This window comes from Stegostoma tigrinum, chromosome 6, assembly GCF_030684315.1.
Source record: "Stegostoma tigrinum isolate sSteTig4 chromosome 6, sSteTig4.hap1, whole genome shotgun sequence".
In the NCBI taxonomy this organism is placed as follows: domain Eukaryota; kingdom Metazoa; phylum Chordata; class Chondrichthyes; order Orectolobiformes; family Stegostomatidae; genus Stegostoma; species Stegostoma tigrinum.
This window is the reverse complement of record NC_081359.1, coordinates 2,259,298-2,284,925: the sequence shown is the minus strand read 5'-3', so window position 1 is coordinate 2,284,925 and position 25,628 is coordinate 2,259,298. Positions and strand designations below refer to the sequence as shown.

Here is a 25,628-nt window from a genome sequence, read left to right as displayed (position 1 = left end):
CCAAATTAGAAATGAATTGAATAAAGTTAGCACAGGGCAAGATTGAAACTAGGATGACAGTTGTATCGGAATTTGTACTTAAATGCCTAATGAGTTTGATATATATGGAAGCAGAAGCAAAGACTGTTGTCGTTCATCGAAAAAATTCCAAAAATCGAAAATACAAACAATTAGACTACAACATGATTTCAATAAGGGCATCGAACAGGTGCTGGCTGATTCTAGTACACACCTGATTGTCCTCAAACAGGATTTATATTGAAACTTTTTCCTTATTTGCAGGAACAAAATTTTGGGCATACAACCGTTATGATCTTAGTCAAAATTCATCTCAACCTATTTCCCTCTTTGGGCTTCCAGCATATGTGAAGCAAATAGATGCAGTAATATTTATTCAACAGACAAAAAAAGTTATATTCTTTGTGGGGAAGACATACTGGAGGTAGGTATATTATTCACTGCTATTATTGCTGTCCAGCCTTCAGTCTCCCATTCACCAGCAAATGTTTGCAGCCACCAATGTCCTCATCCACACTCTCTCCTTTTACTATTTCTGATGAGAAAGTAGTTATTCCAGCAGCATAGATCTGAGTCATGCGTGGAGACCGTGCAGAATACTTAACATAGCAGTGTCCAAGGGAGTTTCTGGGGAATTGAAGGTTCTGATGGACAATATTTCTAGACCAGGAGCCCCATGAAATATTGCGTTTAAATTGGAGAAATCAGAGGGTTCTGCTGCATTTAGGATAATAGTTACACAGGAAAAGAGAAACGATTAAATGCTGGGTGTAACAACTAAATAACTAATAAACTCACTCACAACTTACCTATCCCACAACCACACATTACCCCAACATCTTAAGCCTCCAGACTCTGCCTACTGCCAGATCCAACAACCTCTCAAACATCACAATTGGAACCCAACATCTCACACTCCCCCAGGCAGTCATACACCCTCCCCTTAAGGTGCTGAGACCCAACCCTGCCACCAGTCTGGGCACCCTCTTTCCAATGCCCAGGTCTGATACCAGCCCATATCCTATCAGGGACTAACACTCTGCCCTCTCTCCCAAGACCTGCACCAATTCAGGACCAACACAACCCCCTCCCCATCCAGGACCAGGACACCCCTCTTCCCCTGGGAACTGGCAACAACCAGCCAAGGGACATGCGCCCCCTCCCCTCAGAACCTGACACCCGGGCCCATCTCCACTTGACCTGCCTGAAACACTCCATCATTACCTGACACTATTTCCCATTTAGTGCCATGCTCCATTACCAGCTGGTATATTACCCACCTGGCACATTACTGTTCCTGAACCCTACCCCCACACCCACCACAGATACTTACCCATTCACTGAATCTGCCACAGTGGCTGCCAGTGATCTGAAGATTTAAATCACTGTATGTAGTGCCTGCTGTGGTATGATTTCCCAGCCCTTGATTATCCTACAGCACCAGGGACATGTCAGAGTTAAAGCTCATTGCTGACTCAGATATCCATTATCACATCTGTCTGAACGGTACAAGTGCTATCAAAACTCACTATACTTGAATAAAACCAACTGCTACTCTACAAGTGTTGTGAATTTGCACAATGGCAGAATTGCTTTCTTTCTGCATTGCCATCCCCTTCAACACTCTTGCTTTTTCTATACTCACCACCAATGGAAAGGGCAAAAAGCTGATGCAAACTGGTTACTTCTGTCATTTATTTGATGTGCAGAATTTCCCCATGCCTTCAGCAACATTACCAAGGTCAAGGAATGTGCAAAAATATGGTGAGAATGAGAAGAAAATTTGTTTCTTGCCGCCAGGAAAATGTCCAGCTTTTCCCCAAGGTTTCAATGGCAAGATCGGAATCTGCCTGAGAAACGAGAACTTTCCATGTATTTGCATTTCATTCATACCCCAATTTACCACTTTGAAATGTGCCTTGCAATTGTCCCCCTCTCTCCCAAGTCTACTGTGCTGGTGATTTCACAGAGTCACCGTGCACAGCTCCTATCCATGCTGGAGCAATGATTATCTGGCTGTTGGAGCATGCAGACCAAAGAAACAAAGGGTGTGCCAAGGGCAGCTGTGAAACTGTCTGAAAACAATAACCAGGGTAAAATCAAAACATAGAAAAATCAACTTAAACAGTGGTGAGTGATTACTGGCTAAAATTGCTGAATTCAATATTGAGGATTGACCAAATTTACTCTGCCACTATAAGCCAGTGGTATACCTTTGTGAATCCATGTTTCCGATTGTGCACACATGAGCACACAGTTCCTGCTTACATATTCCACCGTCGACCTGAGGACCAGGAATCCAATAATGCTTCCAGTAATGAATCCATATATATCAGTGTCAGGGGTACATCCTTGTGAAGGGTGGAAATTCCACTGTATTGAAGTTGAGACAGGAAATATGAAACAGTGAAAAATCCCAGCAATTGTATTTTGTAATTAGTGATATTAAAAGGAAAACCGAAGATAGAGTCAGTCACCCCAGTGAGGGACTGTGCTCAAAGGCAGGAGGGATTGTACACAGTACTGCAGAACCAACTCACTGATCACTGTATTCTAAGAATGGCTATCAGGAGATGGTGAGATGAATAAAGTGAAGATAAAACTGATTCAAACTGTTATAATAACTGGAATTGTAGACCTAGTGAATGAGGCATTAAAAATTCAAGTTCTAACGCGACAGGCCATGAATGGATTCAAGTTCTAATTTGTTTTAATAGAATAGATCTATGCACAAAGCAACACGAAATTCAATGCCAAGATGATTTATCACAATTTAAATAGGTTCTAGTACTTCAATGTACTGGACCACAAGTCTTCAAATAATAGATAATGTATAATATTATGTGAGGCTGGATGAACATTTGTGCTCCTGAGATGCTGCTTGGCCTACTGTGTTCATCCAGCCTCACATTTTATTATCTTGGAATTCTCCAGCATCTGCAGTTCCCATTATCTCTAATGTATAATATTACTCACTTAATTCATAATCCGACACATTCTGATGAGTTGTACTAACTAAAGCAGTTTATTTTTTGCCGTTCAGTTACAATGAGAAAATAAAGACTATGGACTATGGCTATCCAAAACAGATGAATAGCAGCTGGCCAGGAATCAATGACAAAATAGATGCTGCCTTTCAGATTAATGGTAAGTGCCTCATAGTAGCAAAGATTTTTAAAACTCAAAATGGACAAGCGGGATTACTGTCATCAACCATTAAAATTCTGCCAGATAACAGACTTCTGTATAATTAGTGCAATAATTGGAATAATACTCTTTACAATGGCTGATGAAGCACAGAGATTATTGTAGATAGGATTATAGGGCCAATTCTGTTTTTAAAACAAATTGAATGAAGCGATATTTTTCTGTTTTTGTCCTAGGGTTGTTTTACTTCTTCAGTGGGCCACAACTGTATGAATATGACAACTGGAGAAAAGAAATTGTTCGCACATTAAATTCTAACAAATGGCTGGGATGCTGAGCATTTGAATTCTGACACACTACGTAACATGTATTTTAGGCTAAAGATCAATTCTCTGCGCCAAATAGTTATAAGGACGAGCATTCTGCCACAAAGTTTGAATGAAATAACGTAATTACTACAAGCCTTTTTAATACATCCAATTTTTTTAAACATTATAATTAATAAAATGATTAAGCAATGTTTCATTTTTTTTAAAAAAGTATTCTGAAGCATTGAAGTGAGTCCATGAGCAGTCCATTGAGTATCATTCTTTGACAGACCACCACAATATGATTAGATTCTAATGTATACAATACAACAAAGGAAGCATTGGAGAATGTTCATTATTGGGTTTTTATGAAGGTGTCAGTTATGCATCTGTAAGCTTTGTCCTACATTACATTTTTCAGATTATTGCCTCCTTCTGTTAAACAAATAACTTTTAATGTCAGTTCTATGATTTGGAATTTAATTGCACCCGGAAATGGGTAGAGAAGGATGTGGAATGGCTCATTCCTGTTACTATCACTATATGGAGCACATGATGTCAGTGCTGCATACTAATTATAATAATTTTTACAATCTTCTGTACCTGATTGGCTGCTGCCAATGGCGTGAGTTGGTAATTACAGGTAGCACTTGAATAACACAATAGTTACCTTCCTGAAAATTGAAACCATCTTATTTGAAACACATTCCCACTGAAACCCATATAAATGTTAGGGCTATGTTTGCAGAATGTTGAACAAGGAAGGAATACAGGCACAAAGTCAATGTGAAACACCAAAATGGACCTGAAATTCAGTAGAAGTAGCATATTTTAATGTTTGTTGCCTTGTTTACAAGCTCGTTTCCCTGGAGGTGGAGGGTTGTGGTTCCTCACCTACTACACTGGGAGGTGCAGGTTGAGGATTTATCCTGCTGTTGCTCCACACAGGGAAGGTGGTATGGCCTAGGGCTCAGTTTTTAAAACAACCTATCCAGCCTTAGTTAACGTAAGCAACAGGCGAAGTGAGCTGAACGAACAGGAGCCTGCCCAGGAATACAGTGTTTTGGCACACATTTATTCCTTGGTGCTGTCGTATTGGAATGATGGATTGTAATTAGAAACCCCCATATTATGGTGAGACCATTTCAACTGAAGCCTGTCTGTATGAGTGAATCAGCTTCATTGAAATTTTTGCACTGTTGCTACAGGAAGGTCAATGACTGTCTATGCTCCACAAAGATGTAAGTGCTACTCTCTCCTCCCTGCTACCTCACACTCCAGCTCTGCCATTACACTCAGTTCCCTCCAGCAGCCATGGTCTCCCACTCTCAATTCTGCCCACAGCACCTTCCCTCAATATCTCTCATTTACCCCCAGACCCGCAAACCATTAACCATTCCTCCCTCCTTACTGCACACTCCACAGGACATCTCATTACCTTTCCCAGCTGAAGGTGGAACTGCACCCAGCTCCAACTAACCACAGGGAGCCTAGATCTGACTCAGGGGGACTGCGCTCACATTTCCTGACATTTGCTTGGTTGAAACACATGCAGTATGTTTGCTGAGTAAGCTGCTACCACGTGGTGTAGAGGTCAGACTGAAATACAGTGCCATACGTTAGTATCCAGTCCCTAGACCGATCACTGTGGCCCCATGGGAAGGTGTTGATAATGGGAATGTGGCTGGATTGGTAATCCAGGCTGAAGATAATGCTCTGGGTGGGGGGGGTGGGGTAAGGGTCCAAGACCCATTGAGATTGTAGGGACATGGGTTCAAACCCCATTGTTGATGGTGAAACCTGAATTCAATAAAATCTAGAATTTAAAATAAGGGCAGTGTGGTGGCACAGCGGTTAGCACTGGGGACTGGGGTTCAGTTCCAGTCTTGGGCAACTGTTTGTGTGGAGTTTGCACATTTTCCTCATGTCTGCAGGGTTACAGGGATCGGATACAGGGGTGAGTTTGGGTGAGATGCTCTTTGGAGGGTTGGTATGGACTCAATGGTCCGAATGGCCTGCTTCCATACTGTATGGTTTCTATAACTCTAAGAAAACCATCGTGGATTGCTGTTAAGACCCCATCCGTTTCAATCATGTCCTTTAGGGGAGAGAAATCTGGCACCCACACTAGTTCTGGCCTACATGTGACTCTAGATCCCAGCAAAGTGGTTAACTCTTAACTGCCCTCTGAAATGGCCTGGTAGGCCTCGCTCAGTTCAGGACTAATTATGGATGAGTAACAAAAACAAGGCTTAAAGATGATGTTCACATAAACTGCAGGAGCAGAATCAAATGATGAGCTGCCTGGCTCTCTGCCTGCACTGAAAGGTGAAGTAAGTCAGAACTAGTGAGAAGTTATAAGTTCTGAATGAAGCAGGAATGCTGAAAAGGCCACGTATGAGCATCGAAGGAAACACAAAGTGAGTGAGCTGTAAAAAGCAAGGTACCAAGCCCGAGACTAACTCTGCACAGATGTGCCTGCACTCAAAGCAACGCTGTCTTTAGTGCCTGAGTCAAACCAAGGTCAGCAGCTTGGGACCCACTGGGAATAAACACACATTAGATTGCTAAAGGAAATAGCCACATACAAGGTTTAGCTCATGTCACTCAAATACAGGCTAAGAGGGACCAGGCAAGCAAAAAAAAAATGCTGGACTCACTGGGAAATATGTCAGTCAGCCCAAAAGTTACAGAGCACGGAGAATAATCTTTGCAGGTTGTCCCAAGGTTTTATACAGGGATGAGGAGCTTCATTTGCAAAGAAATATTGGAGAAGTGGGTTCTTTCGCCTTGGAGAAGAAAAGCTTCAGAGGAGATTTGATAGAGACAATCAAAATAAAATTTAAAATTGCAGTTTTATTGTCACACGTCCTCAGGTATGTGGTACAGGAGGACAGTGAGAACAAGACAACGTTGTTACATATGGCACTATCTTAGGTACTAAATCTTAGTTATAGAAATAGAGAAATTAAAAAATAAGTCAAACATTTCAGCACTACAAAATGCTTATCATAATAGTAGGAAAATGGAAAATTACAGTTCTTTCTTAAGCCATGGGCCTGCAGATGTTCTGAGCTGAGCATACCCCAAGAGGGCTTGCTCTCCCCTCGCTGGGCTAAGACCCACCCGGATCACACCAGGTTTCACCGCTGCTCTCAAGGCTTCAGCCCTGACCACTGCCAGCTGCTGCCTGCTGCAACGCCCACCCTTCACCAATGGGGACTAATCACGGACTCACTGCTGCCACCGTCTGGGCTCATGCTGGGTCCCAGCTGCTGCCTCACAGCCTCCAAACGGTAAGGATTACTAAAAACTAAAACTAAAAACTGAGAACAAAAAAAAGGAAGTACTGGGGAAATGATCACAAGCTTGGACAAAGACATGTGCTTTAAATAACACCATACCTGATGAAAAAGGAGCAGAGAGCTGAGAAGAATAAGTAGGAGAATTCAAAAGCTCAGGCTTTGATAACTGAGTTCACAGCAAATAATGATAGAATTAATAAAATCAAAGCTGTAACGAGATCAGATTTGGAGGACGCTGCTATCTCAGACAATTCTAGGTTTGAAGCAGGTTATAGAAATCTCAGGAATCCAAAATCTGACGAGTGTACACCAAATGACGTCATCAAAACGGACTGCTGATTTGTGGTCATCCAGTAAATAATTTCACTGGCAAAGAATTGAGCAGAAAATTGTACATGTTTAAAGTCTTCAACCAATACCTGGATATTTTAAAAACTTGTACTGAATAACAAAAGAGCAAGAGAGAGTAAGACCATTGAATGAATCCAATTGATGCTCACCATTATTAGTCATCATTAGGTCTTTCCTTTAGTAGCTTACCCTCAGATTGGACTGGGAACATTGAGAAATCTCCAGGCATCTTTAATAGGATGATGAGCTCGTTAATTGGCTGCCTCTGGGAATATTGGTTGAGTAGATTTTGGAGATAGCAAGTTTACAGCGCCAATTTGATGACGATATTGTGATCTGGAAATCTGGATGAGAAAAGCCACATTGACTCACTTTGAAAATTATTGTCATATGCTCTTTGAGTGGCTGATGCTACCACACTAGTAGGTGATGCTACCACACTAGTAGGTGGCGGCCTCGTATTCCATCAATCCCATTCCGATGGGAATGTTGTTTTCCCTTGTATGGACAACTCTGTGAAGTCCTATACATTCCAGTTCAAAAAAAAGGGATATAAAAAGTGTTGGCAATGGTGCCCATGTCAGGGCAGAGGGAACAAGTAATCTTTTTGGTTTGTGACATTTTATCACCACAATCCTGAGGAGAGGCCATCAATGTGAAATATTTACTCCATTTATCTCTCCCACAATGCTGCCTAACCTGCAGAAGTGTTTTCAGAATTTCCTGTTGTGATTTCGGATTTCACAGCAACCAAGACAACATAAGAACATCAGTAATGGGAGCAGGAGCAGGTCATTTAGTTCCTCAATACTGGTCTTCCACTCTGTCAAACCATGGCTGATCTGAGTTTGCTTCAACTCCACTTTCTTGTCAGCCATCCACAAACCTTGTCTCCCCATTAATCAAAAGTCTTTCTCTCACACATTTCTGTATATTTAATGATCCAGACCCCCATTGCTTGTAAGGGTGGGGTTTGGGGAAGATTCCAAACACCCATGACAATCTCATGACAATCAAAAGGAAACTGGGAGACCCCTGATTTTGTAACAGTTTCCCCAGTTCATGATGCCACTTTTAGGGAAACTTCTGACATCACTTATCTTGTCCAGCTCCTCCAGTATCTTATATGATTCAATAAAAACACCTTTCGTTCTTCTCAAATCTGGTGAGAATAAGTCAAGCTTGCTCAACCTGTCCTTATATCAAAATCCTCATCCAGAAATCAGCCTAATGCACCTCCTCTGAACTACCCCCAAAGCAAGTTTGTCTTTCTTTAAGTGATAATGGGAACTGCAGATGCTGGAGAATCCAAGATAATAAAATGTGAGGCTGGATGAACACAGCAGGCCCAGCAGCATCTCAGGAGCACAAAAGCTGACGTTTCGGGCCTAGACCCTTCATCAGAGAGGGGGATGGGGTGAGGGTTCTGGAATAAATAGGGAGAGAGGGGGAGGCGGACCGAAGATGGAGAGAAAAGAAGCTAGGTGGAGAGGAGAGTATAGGTGGGGAGGTAGGGAGGGGATAGGTCAGTCCAGGGAAGACGGACAGGTCAAGGAGGTGGGATGCGGTGGTAGGTAGGAAATGGAGGTGCAGCTTGTGGTGGGAGGAAGGGATGGGTGAGAGGAAGAATAGGTTAGGGAGGCAGAGACAGGCTGGACTGGTTTTGGGACTGCATTGCTGTAAAGTGCTCACATTTTTAGGATCCAGGCAAAAGCTTTTACCTGCCAGTGCATGCCAGGCACCTTTAGTTGTAAATTTTACTGGTTCAGCTTCGGGTTTACCCAGCAAGCTTTGCTGAACGGTTACACTAGGTTTTGGCTGCAGTCAGCAATGATTCCTTCAATGATGACGGTGGTGTCTGGGACATTGCCTGAAAGACCTGCTTCTATAAAGATGACAGTGTCTGGATGTTGCTTGCAGCGTCTATGGGAAAGCTTGTCCAATGTTGTCAGAAGCCCCATAGAAATTTGCAGGGTTGATAGGACGGAGTTAGGCGTGATCATTCCTAGAGCCTGTTGGACCTTCCATTTCACTCCTCTCTTTAGAGTTTGTAGCAGTTTGACAAGTTGCATGACTTTTTGGGCCCTTTCACAGGGCAGTAAAGAGCCAATCCCATTAATGAAGCTCTCAAGTCACATTGTAGGCCAGATCAGATAAGAGCTTTCAGGTTTATTTCCCTAAAGAAGATTAAAGGTAAAGTCACGCTAGCCTACTGAATTGTAGCTAGAGTTCTCTCATTAGAAAGAGATGATTGGTGGTGGTTTAGCCTGAGGGCCACCGTGCCTCATGTGAGGATAGACAAGAGTCCTTCATGGTAACCTCAACTGGTGCAGGAATTGAATCTGTGCTGTTGGCATCATAAACCATTCACCTGGCCAACTGAGCTAGGCAGTTGCTAAACATAAAGACTACAAGCACATCAGCTTCATCCTTGCCTTTCACACTGTGGTTCTGGGAGATCTCCCCCCGGTTAATTGTTTCATTGTCAATGACCAGATACACAGCAGTTCTGGCTCAGTTACCTGGGGAAGGATACACCTGCCATAGACAGGGTGCAGCAGAATAGATTCCTGGAATGATGGGTTGTTGTACGAGGAAAGAATGATTGTGGAGGTGTTGGTGTTAGACTGAGGTGGTTGAGGTCAGAAATTACACAGCATCAGGATATACTCCAACAGGTTTATTTGAAAACATAACTTTTCAGAGTGCTGCTCCTTCATCAGGTGAAGACAGAGAAAGATCGAGCAAGTTGGTTCTTTATTCCTTTGAGTTTAGAAAAATTAGAGCAACATCATAAAAATCCAAACACTGTAAGGAATAGACAGAGTAGATGCAGAAAGGATGTTTCTCTGGCTGTGGAGTCTTGCACCAGGGGACACTGTCACACAATAAAGACAAGCCCCACTCAGCATTAAGGTGAGGGGGAAACTTTTCACTCAGAGCGTGGTGAATCTTTAAGATTTTCTACCCCAGAAAGCTGTGGGTGGTCAGGTTTTAGAGTAAGTTCAAAACCGAGCTTACCTGTTCTTCCTCTCACCCATCCCCTCCTCCCACCTCAAGCCGCACCTCCATTTCCTACCTACTAATCTCATCCCGCCCACTTGAACTGTGCGTCCTCCCCGGACTGACCTATCCCCTCCCCACATACACTCACTTCTCCACCTATCTTCTCCTCTATCCATCTTCGGTCCACCTCCCCCCTCTCCCTATTTATTTCAGAACCCTCTCCCCATCCCCCTCTCTGATGAAGGGTCTAGGCCCGAAACATCAGCTTTTGTGCTCCTGAGATGCTGTTTGGCCTGCTGTGTTCATCCAGCTCCACCTCCATGGGATGAGGAAGGAGTTAGCTAAGGTAGAATGGGAGCAAAAGCTTTATGGTGGGTCAATTGAGGAACAGTGGAGGACCTTCAAAACAATTTTTCACAGTGCTCAGTAGAAGTATATTCCAGTGATAAGGAAGAACTGTAGGAAAAGAGAGAGCCAGCCATGGGTGTCTAAGGAAATAAAGGAAAGTATCAGATTGAAAAAAAACACATACAAAAAAGCAAAGAGTAATGGGCAAGTAGTAGACTGGGAAATCTTTAAAGGCCAACAGAAAGCCACAAAAAAAAGTTATAAAGAAAAGTGAGATAGATTACGAGAGTAAACAAGCTCAGAATATAAAAACAGACAGCAAAAGTTTCTACAAATATGTAAATCGTAAAAGAGTGGCGAAGGTAAACATTGGTCCTTTAGAGGATGAGAAGGCCAATTTAATGACTGGGAATGAGGAAATCGCCGTGACAGCTCCACACTTTGTTATCTCAGATTCTCCAGCATCTGCAGTTCCCATTATCTCTGAGACATTAAACAGTTCTTTTGTGTTGGTCTTCACAGTGGAAGACACAAATAACACGCTGAAAACTAATGGCAAGAAGGTTATAGCAGGTGAAAACCTAGAAACTATTATTATCACCAAGGAGGCCGTGCTGGGCAAGCTAATGCGGCTAAAGGTAGACAAGTCTCCTGGCCCTGATTAAATGCAACCCAGGGTACTAAAAGAGGTGATGGGAGAAATAACAAATGCACCAGTAATTACTTACCAAAATTCACTGGATTCTGGGGTGGTTCCCACAGATTGGAAAACAGCCCATGTGACACCACTGTTTAAAAAAGGAAGTAGACAGAAAGCAGGTAACCATAGGCCAGGTAGCTTAACTTCGGTAGTGGGAAAAATGCTTGAATCTATCATTAAGGAAGAAATAGTAAGACAACTGGATATAAATTGTCTCATTGGGAACACCCAGCATGGGTTAATGAAGGGTCGGTCATGTTTAACTAATTTGGTGGAATTCTTTGAGGACATTACTTGCACAGTGGACAGTGGGGAACCTGTGGATGTGGTGTATCAAGATTTCCAGAAGACATTTGACAAGGTGCCACACCAAAGGCTGCTACATAGGATAAAGTTGCACGATATTGCAGGTAATGTATTGACATGGATAGAGGATTGGTTGACCAGTAGAAAGCAAAGATTAGGGGTAAATGGGTGTTTTTCTGGTTGGCGGTCAGTGGCTAATGGTGTGCCTCAGGGATCAGTGTTGGGACAACAATTGTTTACGATTTATATAAATGATTTGGAGTTGGGAACTAAGCGTGGTGTGTCAAAATTTGCAGATGACATTAAGGTGAGTGGTAGAGTAAAGTCTGCAGAGGGATATAGATAGTCTAAGTGAGTGGGCAAAGATCTGGCAGATGGAGTACAATGTTGATAAAGATAATCCATTTTGGTAGAAATAACAGCAAAATGGACTATGTTTTAAATGGTAAAAAAATTGCAGAACGCTGCTGTGCAGAGAGACTTGGGTGTCTTTGTGCATGAATCACTAAAATTAGGATTGCAGGTACAACAGGTAATTAAAAAGGCAAATTGAATTTTGTCTGCCATTGCTAGAGGGATGGAGTTTAAAAACAGGGAGGCTATGCTGCAGCTGTATAGGGTCCTGGTGAGGCCACACCTGGAGTACTGTGTTCAGTTTTGGTCTCCTTACTTGAGAAGAGATGTACTAGCACTGGAGAGGGTGCAGAGGAGATTCACTCAGTTGATTCCAGAGTTGAGAGGGTTGGATTATGAGAAGATACTGAGTAGACTGGGATTATACTCATTGGAATTCAGAAGAATGAGGGGAGATCTTACAGAAACATAGAAGATTATGAAGGGAATAGATAAGGTGGAGGCAGGGAGGTTATTTTCGCTAGCAGGTGAAACTGGGACTAGAAGACATCACCTCAAAATAAAGGGAAGCAGATGTAGGACTGAGGTCAGGAGGACATTCTTCACCCAAAGGTTTGTGAATCTGTGGAATTCCCTGCCCAGTGAAGCGGTTGAAGCTACCTCGCTGAATGTTTTTAAGGCAAGGCTAGATAAATTTTTAAACAGTAAGGGAATCAAGGGTTATGTTAGTGGGCGGGTAACTGGAGCTGAGTCTCAAAAAGATCAGCCATGATCTTATTAAATGGCGGGGCAGGATCCAGGGGCCAGATGGCCTACTCTTGCTCCTAGTTCTTATGTTCTCGTGTTCTTTGTTCTTACATGTGACTTCTGCCTTTGTCATCGCCAGTCCAACAGCAGCACCTCCACTTCAGGATCGTCTTATCAAGCCCAATATACTGTCTACCATCTGTTGAAATAAGTAATAGGAATGTGGTGTGGTATCACCTACACAGGCTGCTCACCACAATGACTCGCACACCAGGATTGAATTATGTTCCTTTGACTCACATTGGGCAGAATCAATCCTTGCTTGCACAATATTCAATGTTGGACATGATTCTGCTACTGGACAAACTTGCCAAGTAATCCTTACTGAGGATTACACTGCTACCAATTTAAGATTAGCATTTGGGCTCACAGTGTACAAAGAACAAGGAACACAAAACAGTACAACATAGAAACAGGCCCTTCAGCTCACCAAGCCTGTGCCAAGACATGTTACCTTTCTAAGCTAAAAAACTCTTTGCCTCAATGCAATCCATATCCCTCTGTTCTCTGACTATTCATGCATCTCTCAAGAATATAATCCCTACAGTGTGGAAGCAGGCCCTTTGGCCCAACAAGTCCACACTGAACCTCAGAGGATCCCACCCAGACCTATCCCCTTGTAACCCAGCTAATCTACGCATCCCTGAACACTACAGGCAATTTAGCACGGCCAATCCACCTAACCTGCAAACCTTTGGACTGTGGGAGGAAAGTGGAGCACTCAGAGGAAACCCACACTGACACAGGGAGAATGTGCAAACTCCATGCAGTCACCTGAAGGTGGAATTGAGCCCAGGTTCCTCACCACTGAGCCACTGTGCCTGTGAAATGTTGCTATTGTATTTGCTTTGATTACCTCGTCTGGCAGTGCATCCCAGGCACCTACCACCCTCTGTGTAAAAAATCTTGCCCTCACATCTCCTTTAAACTTGCCTCTTTTACCTTGAACTATGTCTCCCAGTAACTGATATTTATACCCTGGGAAAAAGACTTGACTACCCATTCTACCCATGCCTCTCATAATTTTGTAAACTTCTATCAGATCGCCCCTTAGCATCTGATGTTCAAGTGAAAACTGAGTTTGTTCAATCTCCCTTCATAGTTAATATCTTTCAGACCAGGCAGCATCCCGGTAAACTGTTTCTGTACCCCCTCCCAAGCTTCCACATCCTTCTGGGTAATGTAGTGACTAGAATGTGATAAGTTAAGCTAACTTGTGTGTGCAGGAAGCTATGATTACTTATACACAGGGCCGTGTCCCTTGTAGGCATCAGGAATTATACACTCATTACCCCTTTGTCAGTCAGGAAAGAGCTGTGATACAGCCAATGTGTTCATCCCCATGGTAATACCCTCACCAAATAGTATCTAATTAACTGGGTTGAATTTTATCAGTTAACTAGAATTGACAGTTTAACACTTCCTGCTGACTCTGTGTCAACCATGGTTCAACCAAACAGCTTCTTATTCTGTATAAAACTGTTTCCTTTCCAAGTTTTGCTCTCTTATATTTCAGTTCTGATGAGTAAAAGGCAAAAAACTTCTGGCTTATGATTTTTTTGCAATCTTTAAGTTCTATACTATCAAGCAATTCTTTACAATATGTTTAGATGGGTCAGAAAGCTTAAAAAGTGTGAATGAGTGGTGGGCTTGGTAAATGAGTTAATATATCCTTTGATACAGAGAAACAATACAGACAGTGCCTATGCAGTTGGAGCCTACAGACTTTAAAAAGTGGTTTGTTATGTTTTTAGAAGTATAGATCACAACTGCAGAGTGCACAAAGGGAGCAAAATTGAACTGCCACGCCCTATTTTTTAAATGCTGGTTTTAAGAATGGAGTTGTGTTATTGATGAGCAACAAAGAGATCAGTCTGAGCACAGGGGTTTGTCTGGGCACACAGTGACTGCTGGTAGATGATGAGGACAATAATGAAACAACAGAGTGGATGCCAACACTGCCATTTTTGGACTCCCTGTTCCAGTTTAAAGCTGTATGTATGTTAAAAAGAAAGAAACAACTTCATCTTATTTCGTCTTGACAGAAACAAATAAATGGAATGAGCATAAGTGCTTGTTTGGATTACAATATTGCTGAGTGTATGTGATGGCACGTCCATTGCCTTTATTGCAATTACCATTACTCACCATTCCTAAGGAATTCTGCTCCTTCACATGCAGCCAGCCATTCAAGTTGAAGAATATTCAAACCAGCAATAATCATGATTCTTTCATTTGCAATGGCCCTATGGGACACCAATGTCAAGTCAAATATAAAAGCAGCGATGTGCTTCTGAGGCTTTATAAAGCTCTAGTTAGGCCCCATTTAGAATACTGTGTCCAATTTTGGGCCCCACACCTCAGGAAGGACATACTAGCCCTGGAGCGAGTCCAGCGGAGATTCACACGGATGGTCCCTGGAATGGTAGGCTTAACGTATGATGAACGGCTGAGGATCCTGGGATTGTACTCATTAGAGTTTAGAAGGTTGAGGGGAGATCTAATAGAAACTTACAAGATAATGTATGGTTTAGAAGGGGTGGACACTAGGAAGTTGTTTCCGTTAGGTGGGGAGACTAGGACCCGTGGGCACCGCCTTAAAATTAGAGGGGGTAAATTTAAAACTTAAATGAGACAACATTTCTTCAGCCAGAGAGTGGCGGGCTTGTGGAATTCATTGCCTCGGAGTGCAGTGGAGGCCAGGACGTTGATTGCCTTCAAGTCAGAGATCGACAAATTCTTGATCCCAAAAGGAATCAAGGGCTACGGGGAGAGTGCAGGGAAGTGGTGTTGAAATGCCCATCAGCCATGATTTAAATGGCAGAATGGACTTGATGGGCCAAATGGCCTTACTTCCACTCCTATGTCTTATGGTCAAAGGCTAGCAAATCGGCCACAAGACATTTTCACCCTCTGAATCCCACAGTTACCTTGACTATACATCCTCACATTCTGCTTCCTGTGAAGATCCTATGCCATTTCCCAGTTCCTCCATCTCCATTTCATCTGCACTGATGATGCCAACTTTGACGATGAAGCCTCCGAAATGTTAGACCTTCTTTCTCACCAAAGGACTCTCCAGCTCCGTTGTTGACTGGACCCTTAGCCATGTCTGACCCACCTCCCGCACTTCCGTCCTTACCCCGTCTGTTCCCGGCCACAACAGTGATAGGGTCCCTCTTGTATTCTCCCACTGTCCTGAGGGCCATTAGCAGCTCACCTCCAGCCAGATGCCACCACATGTTCCCCTCCCCTCCCTTGTCAGCCTACCTCATGGACTGCTGCCTCTGGGATACTCTAGCTCACTCATCCTTCACCCCCAACACCCCCTCAACACTTCCACGGTACCTTCCCCTGTAACCGCCAAAGTTATAACATCTACCCATTTACCTCCTCTCCCCTCAGTATCCAAGGGCCCAAACATACCTTCTGGGTGAAGCAACACTTCACCTGCACTTCCCACAATCTAGACTACTACATTCGCTGCTCACAATGTGGTCTCCTCTACATTGGAGAAATGAAGCATAGACTTGGAGACCGCTTCACAGAACATCTACGTTCTACTCGCCTAAAAGACCCTGATCTTCCAGCTGCCTGCCTGTTTAACACACCACCCTGTTCCCCGACCAACATCTTCGTCTCTGGCTTGCTGTATTGTTCCAGCAAAGCTCAGTGCAAGCTGGAGGGACAACGCTTCATTTTCCATTTGGAGTTCCTGCAGCCCTCTGGGCTCAGGATTGAGTTCAACAGCTTTAGGGCTTGAGCTCTTCTATGTCCTTATGCCAACTTCCAGGCACCATGCCCTGTTGTCACATAGTCTGTCATTACTACCTATTATTAGCCACTAACAGTCCCTATTAACAGCTGTTCACCCTAATAGCCAAATCGTTATCAATTCCTTTATCTGTTCGACTGCTCTTCTCTTTCTTTGAGCCCTATCCCCATCTATCATTTATTCCTTACCCCTCCCCCGACCCTAACCTTCTGCGTATATACCAACATTTTCCTAACCACTATCAGTTCTGAGGAAGGGTCACTGGACCTGAAATGTTAACTGTGATTTCTCTCCATAGATGCTACCAGAGCTGCTGAGCTTTTCCAGCAATTTCTGTTTTTGATATTCCCCCATGTCATTGCTGAAGGCAGTAAACGGGAATCTGTATGTCCATGTACAGCTGAGAAACAATAGCTGAGACCACTGTGGTAAAAAAACACAAGATGATGCATTTCCCACTATGACATAATGCAATTAAAAATGGTTATCGTTGCGCATTCCCTTAGCATTTGTCTTATATGTACCTTTGCCTGTCCTCATGCCCCTATGTTTCCTTCCCAGTGGCTTAACTGTGAAAAGTTGCAGATTTTACCCGGGTTATACAGCTTCTGATTGAGCAGTTGGCCCAGATGGTCCGATTTTGGGCTGTGCTGCCTTGACCTGGATTATAGTTTTCTCAGTTTGTTCGTTGAACAATGTGTGCAGCCAATCCAGTTGTATAGGAGAGCCGGTGGCATGCAGCAATCATTTCAAAGAGGAGATTGCTCAAAATTTAATATCACGCCTTTAATGCAGGACTAGAGCTCACACATTATTCAGCAATTTAACCTCCAAACTTGAAACCAGGTTAGAGTGATGATTGGAATAATGAAGTTGTGTTTTAACTATCTACTGACCTGGATTAAGAGAAAATAAATGCAGAAGGCCCCTCTCAAAACCAGGTGGCAGAATGGTGCTGTAAAGGAGGCTGTTCAGAACATTTTGCCCAATGCTGGCTCCTTAAATGGGCAATATTGCGTTATTTATGACTAATAAAAGATATCAGCTAAGTATGCACGAGCGTCTCATGAGTAGTGACCACAGTGTTTACGATCCAATTAAGAAGTCAGTCATTCTGTAGACTGATTAGAAAAGCAAGTCAGATTCAAGCATACCCTGTGATTGGGAGGAATGACATGCTGGAGAAGGAAATTGCCACACAGTGCAACAATAGAATGTTTTTAAAGGAATTGCATGGGTAGCTATTTACTTGATTACAAACAAGGAAGAATCTACTCATACTTTTAGGATACCGTGGACAAATCAAGAAGTTTTAAGATGAAAAATAATTCAAAAACTAAAGAAGAATATGAGAACATTAGAAAGGAAATTCAAAATAAAATGAGCAAACTTAAAAGGCTCTAGGAGGAAAATAATTTTAAAAACATGAGATAGTGCAGGTATTTGAACGCTGAACATACTGAAGATACAATTTTATTTTAGAAAGAAAATTGTTAAGAGCAATTTGAGATTTAGACTGGACAGTATCCTAAGTTTGCAAATAATTATAACGGAGACAAAAGACAACACCTTCTGGTCAGGAATCATTTTAACACCCCCTCCCAATCCCTGGGTGACATGTCCTCCAGTGTAACAATGATGACACCTGGAAACTGGAGGAACAGCACCTCGTATTCCGTCTGGGTACCCTACAACCCAATGGTCTCAATGTGCACTTTACTAGCTTCAAAATCTCCCCACCACTGACCTTATCCCATGACCAACCCTCCTGCTCATCCTGCCTCCTTCACCTGTCTATTTTCTCTCCCACCTCTCCGCTCCTCCCACTTCACTGACCAAACCCCACCACTCCCTACCTGCACTCACCTCTCACTATCCCACCTACCTTCCCCAGTCCCAGCCCTCCTCTCTCTATTTATCTGTGAGCTCCCTTCTCTCTCCCCCATTTCTGAAAAAGGGTCGCCACCTGAAACGTCAACTTTCCTGCTCCTCTGATGCTGCCTGGCCTGCTGTGTACCTCCAGATCCATACTGTGTTATCTCTGACTCCAGCATCAGCAGTTTTTACCATCTCTGAATTTTTCCAATGCTTGACAATGGATTCATGGTCATCATTAGACTCTTAATTTCACTTTTTAAAAATTAAGTTCAAATTCAAACCCAGACGTCTTGAGAAGACAATGGCCTGGTGGCTAGATTATTAATCCAAGATGCTCAGCTAATGCTTGGGAGACCTGGGTTCAAACCTCCATGTGAGCAGAATAAGAAAAGAAAGTCAAGAACAGCAGAGAAAGAGGCAACTCAGTCCATGTGTCTGCCTGATTTTTCAAGGAGGTATCCATTAGGTTCAATGCGCTTGCTCTTTCCCTATCACCATGTAAACTTTCCTGCCTTTATCTAATGTATCAAATTCCCTTTGGAAAGTTATCAAATCTACTTTGCCCACCCTTTCAAGCCATGTATGGCAAATCATAGCTTGTGTCAAAAACCTGATCTGTTCTTCCACCTCATGTCCTTTTGTCAATTCCCCCTCTCGACATTTGGTGACTGGCCTCTCTTCCTGTGGAACGTGTTTCTCCCTATTTTCTCTTTCAAAGTCTTTCAAGAAATGTTAATGGAAGGCATCAGCCTCTTACCTTCCATTGCTCTTTCTTCTCATCTGGAAATATTCAGAATAATTTTAGTCTAGATCTTGATGTCCCTTATTGCTGACAGCATAAACTGTCAATAATGACACAGATATTTTTTGGAGGAATCACAATACCATGTCTGTGTGCTTGTTATGACAAGCAGAGAATAGCTCTGGCTAGCAAGCAGGGGGTTGCCTGTTACCCTTGTTCCTTGTGCTCCATCAGCGACGCTGTCTTACAATGCATTTCACTGACACCTTAGACAGTTCAATGCAGGGGATATATTTTTCTGTAAAGGAAAAAACTGATCTCATAGAACATAGAACATTACAGCACAGTACAGGCCCTTCGGCCCTCGATGTTGTGCCAACCTGTCATACCGATCTGAAGTCCAACTAACCTACACTATTCCATGTACGTCCATATGCTCATCCAATGACGACTTAAATATACTAAAGTTGGCGAATCTATTGCCATTGCAGGCAAAGCATTCCATTCCCTTACTACTCTCTGAGTAAAGAAACTACCTCTGACATCTGTCCTATATCTTTCACCCCTCAATTTAAAGCTATGCCCCCTCGTGCTCGCCATCGCCATCCTAGGAAAAAGGCTCTCCCTATCCACCCTATCTAGCCCTCTGATTATCTTATATGTTTCTATTAAGTCACCTCTCAACCTTCTTCTCTCTCACGAAAACGGCCTCAAGTCCCTCAGCCTTTCCTCGTAAGACCTTCCCTCCATACCAGGCAACATCCTAGTAAATCTCCTCTGCACCCTTTCCAAAGCTTCCACATCCTTTTTATAATGCGGTGACCAGAACTGTACGCAATACTCCAAGTGCAGCCGCACCAGAGTTTTGTACAGCTGCAGCATAACCTGCTGAGGTCGAACCTTTTCATAAAAGGCTAGGTAAGAATCTATAAATACCTTTATGCAATCCTCCTGAAGCTTCTGTGCTGCCTGAGCTTTGAATCTAAAATTGCAGTGAGAATTCAAATACTAGAGAGATTGAGATCTGAAAGCTCATTGAGGCCAGTTTGGTGTCAGGATCTCCTTAGGAGTTAAATTGAACAGAGATCTGGGACTGCACTGGATAAAGGGGATTGTTGTCTAATTTCAAGGCTTCACAAATTCTGGTGGTAAAGCTGTTGGTGCTCTGCCTCCTTGTTCAAAATTGCCAAATTAAGGAATCATTTTTTGATCCACTCAGATGGATTGTCAGTTGTTAAGTTTGTTGTGACTATTTCACTTTTATAGGTATAGGTCACAAACTTATTTGTGCAACATCTTACCTGGGCACTGCCAAGTTTTTGGATGTCATTTAAATTTGTCAATGGTTATGGAAGTTCTCAAACATTGTGTAATTCAGTGAGGGAGGTATCTCTGACACAGAAACTGTTTCCACATGACGTTTTGACCAGTCATTATTGCATTGCCTTTGCCATTATAGCCATTTATTTATAGATTGGGTGGTGCCAGGTACCTAGAAAGGTGTACAAATTCCCTCGTATATTTCCATTCATGGAGATTGAAAATTCTGCCATGCCACAACATTCCTGTCATTATGACCCTTAGATTTGCACTCACCATTAGAGTGAAACTGCAATTTGTTTTACCAAGGCAGTTTCTTCTTTGTTTGCCAAGATATTTAAAATATGGAACATGGTTAGATTTTTACAATTTGAGCTCTCTCTTAATAGTTTTCTTAACATCTCTGACGAGCTCAATTGTTCCAAAGAAATTATATACATTTTATATTCAGTCAGATTCACATTTAACCAGGCAGAGGATATTTCCTAAGTGAAATCTGAAAGGACTGCAGAAAGCTCAGCATCTGTGAAGAAAAATCAAAGTTAACTTTTCAGGTCCAGTGACCCTTCCTCAGAACCCAAAGAAGATATTTCCTATTTCTCAGAAGAGTACCTAACCTCTCCCAAAGGTATATAGTGACCATTTCAAAAAGGGCCCTTACCTCTTCAAAAAGGTTCTCTACATCTTCAAAGAACTGAAACAAGAGTAGACCTACTCCTACCTCGATGAAAGTGCGGTAGTCATGGAAGCAGAGCCATTAGTGACATTTAAGCTGTGTCCAATTTTGGGCCCCACACCTCAGGAAGGACATACTAGCACTGGAGCATGTCCAGCGGAGATTCACACGGATGATCCCTGGAATGGTAGGTTTAGCGTATGATAAACGGTTAAGGATCCTGGGATTGTACTCAGAGTTTAGAAGGTTGAGGGGAGACCTAATAGAAACTTACAAGATAATGTATGGTTTAGAAGGGGTGGACGCTGGGAAGTTGTTTCCATTAGGCGGGGAGACTAGGACCCGTGGGCACAGCCTTAAAATTAGAGGGGGTAAATTTAAAACTGAAATGAGACGACATTTCTTCAGTCAGAGAGTGGCGGGCTTGTGGAATTCATTGCCACAGAGTGCAGTGGAGGCCTATGACGTTGGACGCCTTCAAGGCAAAGACCGACAAATTCTTGATCTCAGAAGGAATCAAGGGCTACAAGGAGAGTGCAGGGAAGTGGAGTTGAAATGCCCATCAGCCATGATTTAAATGGCGGAGTGACCTTGATGGGCCAAATGGCCTTACTTCCACTCCTATGTCTTAAGGTCTTATGGTCTTAAGCGACTGTTGGACGTGCACATGGGCAGCAGTGAATTGAGGGGAATGTAGGTTAGGTTTAGGATTATTCCACGGCACAACATCGTGGGCCGAAGGGCCTGTACTGTGCTGTACTTTTCTATGTTCTATGTTCTAAGCCTTCATTTAAATATCCCTTTCACAACAATCCAATCTGGCTGATACAGCTGAATTTTACTTGCCCCTGTAAATCCAGTCCAGACTGGTGCCCAATCCCTGGGAAGAATGCAGGAGCAGGTTTTAGGGCGAGAACATTAGAATTCAAGATTTCACTGCCATTTTGATTAACCTCTCCCTCTGAGCAACAACTGCAGCCAAGTCTCTATTCTACTCTCAGTGATCTTCTTCAACTCTAGGACCTTGGAGAAGTCTTCCAAACAGAAAGCTGTGACGCTTCAAGGGAACGTTGCTTGTTTCTACTTTTTTTAAAACGTCACTCACGGGATGCAGGCGTTGCTGGCTGGGCCGGCATTATTTGACAATCCATAATGGCCCTTGAGAAGGTGCTGGTGAACTGCCTTATTGAGCAGCTGCAGTCCACGTGTTGCACGTTGACCCACAATGCCGTCAGGGAGAAAATTCCAGAGTTTTGACCCAATGATACTGAAGGAACAGCAATACATTTCCAAATCAGGATGGTGAGTGGATTGGAGGGCAACTTGCAGACTGTGGTGTTCCCATGTATCTGCTGCCCCATCTTTCCAGGTGGAAGTGGTTGTGGGTTTGGAAGGTGCTGTCTGAGGATCTCTGGTGAATTGCTGTAGTACATCTTGTAGGTAGTACACACTGCTGCTACTGAGTATCGGTGGTGGAGGGAGTAGATGCTTGTGATGTGGTCCCAATAAAGCGGGCTGCTTTGTGCTGAATGGTATCAAGCTTTTTGACTTTTTTTGGGGCTGCATTCATCCAGGCAAGTGGGAATATTCCATCACACTCCCAAATTGTGCCTTGTAGATGGTGGACAGACTTCGGAGAGTCAGGAGATTAGTTACTTTCCGCAGTATTCAGAGCCTCTGACTGCTCTTGTAACTATTGTGTTTATGTGGGGATTAGTCCAGTTGAGTTCATGGTCAGGATGCTGATAGTGGAGGATTCAGTGTTGGTAACGCCATTGAATTTCAAGGGGCGGTGGTTAGATTGCCTCTTATTGGTGATGGTCATAGCCTGGCATTTGTGTGGCGCAAATGTCACTTGCCATGTGTCAGCCCAAGCCTGGATATTGTCCAGATCTTGTTGCATTTGAACATGGACTACTTCAGTGTCTGAGGAGTCACGAATGATGCAAAACTTTGAGCATTCATTGAACATAACCACTTCTGATCCAATGGTGGAGGGAAGGTCATTGATGAAGCAGCTGAAGATGGTTGGGCCGAGGACGCTACCCTGAGGAACTCCTGCACAGATGTCCTGGAGCTGAGGTGACTGACTTCCAACAATTACAACCATCCTCCTAAGAGCTAGCAATGACTCCTACCAGTGGAGAGTTTGCCCCCCGATACCCATTGATTCCAGCTTTGCTGGGGCCCATTGATATCATACTCAGTCAAATGTGGCCTTGATGTGAAGGGCTGTCCTTCTCACCGCCCCTCTGGAATTTGGCTTTTTAAGTCCACGTTTGAACCAAGGCAATAATCAAGACAAGACCAAATTGTACAAACAACAGGTAGATCCAGAGTTTGAAATTTGACCAGAAAGAATGAAGAACCCAATGGGCTAACCATTTATCAAAACAGCGTGGGGCTGGAGGTACACAGCAGGTCAGGCAGCATTAGAGGAGCAGGAAAATTGATGCTTTGGGTTGGGACCCTTTCTCAGCACTGGAGAGGGGACAGGGAGCTGGGAAATAAACCGGGGGAGGAGGGGTGGGTTTGAGGGAAGGTAGCTGGGGTGGTGATAGGTGGCTGCGGGTAGGGGGTAGTGGGGATTGGTCAGTGAGGTGGGATGAGCAGACAGGTGGGGGATAAAATGGACAGGTTGTGTCAGGTCGAGGAGGTGGGGCTGAGAGGGAGGGTTGGCCTTGGGATGAGGCCGGGCGTGGGGAGATTTTAAAACCAGTCAACTATGTTAAGGCCATCGGGCTGTAGATTCCCGAGGCAGAATACGAAGTGCTGCTCCTCCAGTTTGCGGTTGGTGTCATTGTGACACTGGAGGAGGCCCAGGATGGACATGTCACCCAGGGAGTGGGAGGGGAGTTAAAATGGCTGGCGACCGGAAGGTGTTATCGATGACACCACATCGACACCACACACAAACTAGAGGAGCAACACCTCATATTCCACCTCAGGAGCCTACAGCCCAATGGCCTCACCATAGAAATCACCCATTTTGAAACCTCCCCACCCTCGGCCCCATCCCATATCCAACACTCCCTTTCACCCCTGCCTCCCTGACCTGACACTACCTGTCCATCTTCTTCCCCACCTATCCGCCCCACCCTTCCCACTAACCAATCCCTCCTAACACTATCTGCATCCACCTAACACCATCCCACCTACCTTTCCCCAGCCTCATCCCTCCATCCTCTCACCTCCTTGACCTGACACAATCTGTCCATCTTCTTTCCCACCTATGTGCCCTCCCCTTCCCTCTGACCAATCCCCACCAAACCCTGTGTTCCTCCAGCTCCACACCGTGTTAACTCTGACTCCAGCATCTGCAGTTCTTGCTATCTCCAGGAAAACAGTTTGCGTTGTGGTTGACGAAGCCATAATCGTGCTAACTTTCCTCCCAACAATATTAAGCTTGTTTTCTTTCCATGGATACTGCCTGGCCCATTGATCTCTCCAGTGTTTTTTGTTTTCAATACAGATTCCAGCATCTACAGTAATTTGCTCCTACATTGTAAGATAACATGTACCATCTAACTTCTCTTTGAATGGACAGTGGCTGAGGGAGGAATAGGACTGGTAGCTCAATGTTCCAGGGTATAGATGCTATCATAAGGATAGAAGACAAGGCAAGAGAGGAGGGGCAGTGGTATTTTTGATTAGAGAAAACATCATGGCAGTACTGGAAGAATGTATTCCTGATGGATCGTTCAGTGAAGTTATGAGGGTAGAACAGAGAAATAAGAATGCGGGGTGATCTCTTTGATGGGATTGTCTTGTAGAGCCTCCAGTAGTCAGCAGGAGATTGAGGGGCAATTGTATCAGAGATAATGGGAACTGCAGATGCTGGAGAATCCGAGATAACAAAGCGTGAAGCTGGATGAACACAGCAGGCCAAGCAGCATCTTAGGAGCACCCTAGGTGCTTTAAGATGCTGCTTGGCCTGCTGTGTTCATCCAGCTCCACACTTTGGTATTTCAGTAGATTGGCAGGCATTTATTTGGAGAGATCACAGATAGTGGCAAGAATAATAGGGTTTGTAATAGTAAAGGATTTTAACCTTCCACAAGTTCAGACGGTCATAATGTTAAGAGCTTGGATGGGGAAGAATTTAAATGTGTTTAAGAAAACTTTCTCAATCGAAATATAGATTGTCCTACTAGAGAAGGGGCAAAATCTGACCTCTTCCTAGGAAATCAGGCAGGGCAAGTGACTGAGGTGTTAATGGGGGAGAACTTGGGGACCAGTGGCCATAAATCTGAGTTTTAAAACAGTTCTGGAAAAGACTAGGACTGGATCATAAGTTAAGGTTCTAGTTTGGGCCAAGGCCAAATTCGATAATAATAAAGTTGGATGGAGGGGGAGGCTAATTGCTGGTAAAAGGACATCTGGCCAGTGGGAGGCATTCAAAAGTGAGAGAACAAGAGTTCAGGAACAGCACGTTCATGTGAATATGAAGGCTAAAGCTGGCAGGAATAGGGGTCACTCGATGGCTAGAGATATTGAGGATCTGGTCTGGAAAAAGTAAGAGGCATATGTCAGGTGTCGACAGCTGGGATCATGTGAATTCTTTGAAGAGTATGTCACCTAACCTGA

The 25,628-nt window shown here is 43.6% G+C and overlaps 1 protein-coding gene across 1 annotated transcript in view; it reads left to right on the top strand.

The window, feature by feature from the left end:
* The window catches only part of LOC125453436 (uncharacterized), a 221,303-nt gene that overhangs the window by 23,049 nt on the left and 172,626 nt on the right, over positions 1-25,628 (top strand). Inside the window, exons 8-11 of the mRNA XM_048533047.2 lie at positions 1,728-1,782; positions 3,062-3,165; positions 4,331-4,382; positions 6,539-6,769. Of these exons, the coding sequence (XP_048389004.2) occupies positions 1,728-1,782; positions 3,062-3,165; positions 4,331-4,382; positions 6,539-6,769 (442 nt within the window). The remainder of the gene's footprint in view (positions 1-1,727; positions 1,783-3,061; positions 3,166-4,330; positions 4,383-6,538; positions 6,770-25,628) is intronic.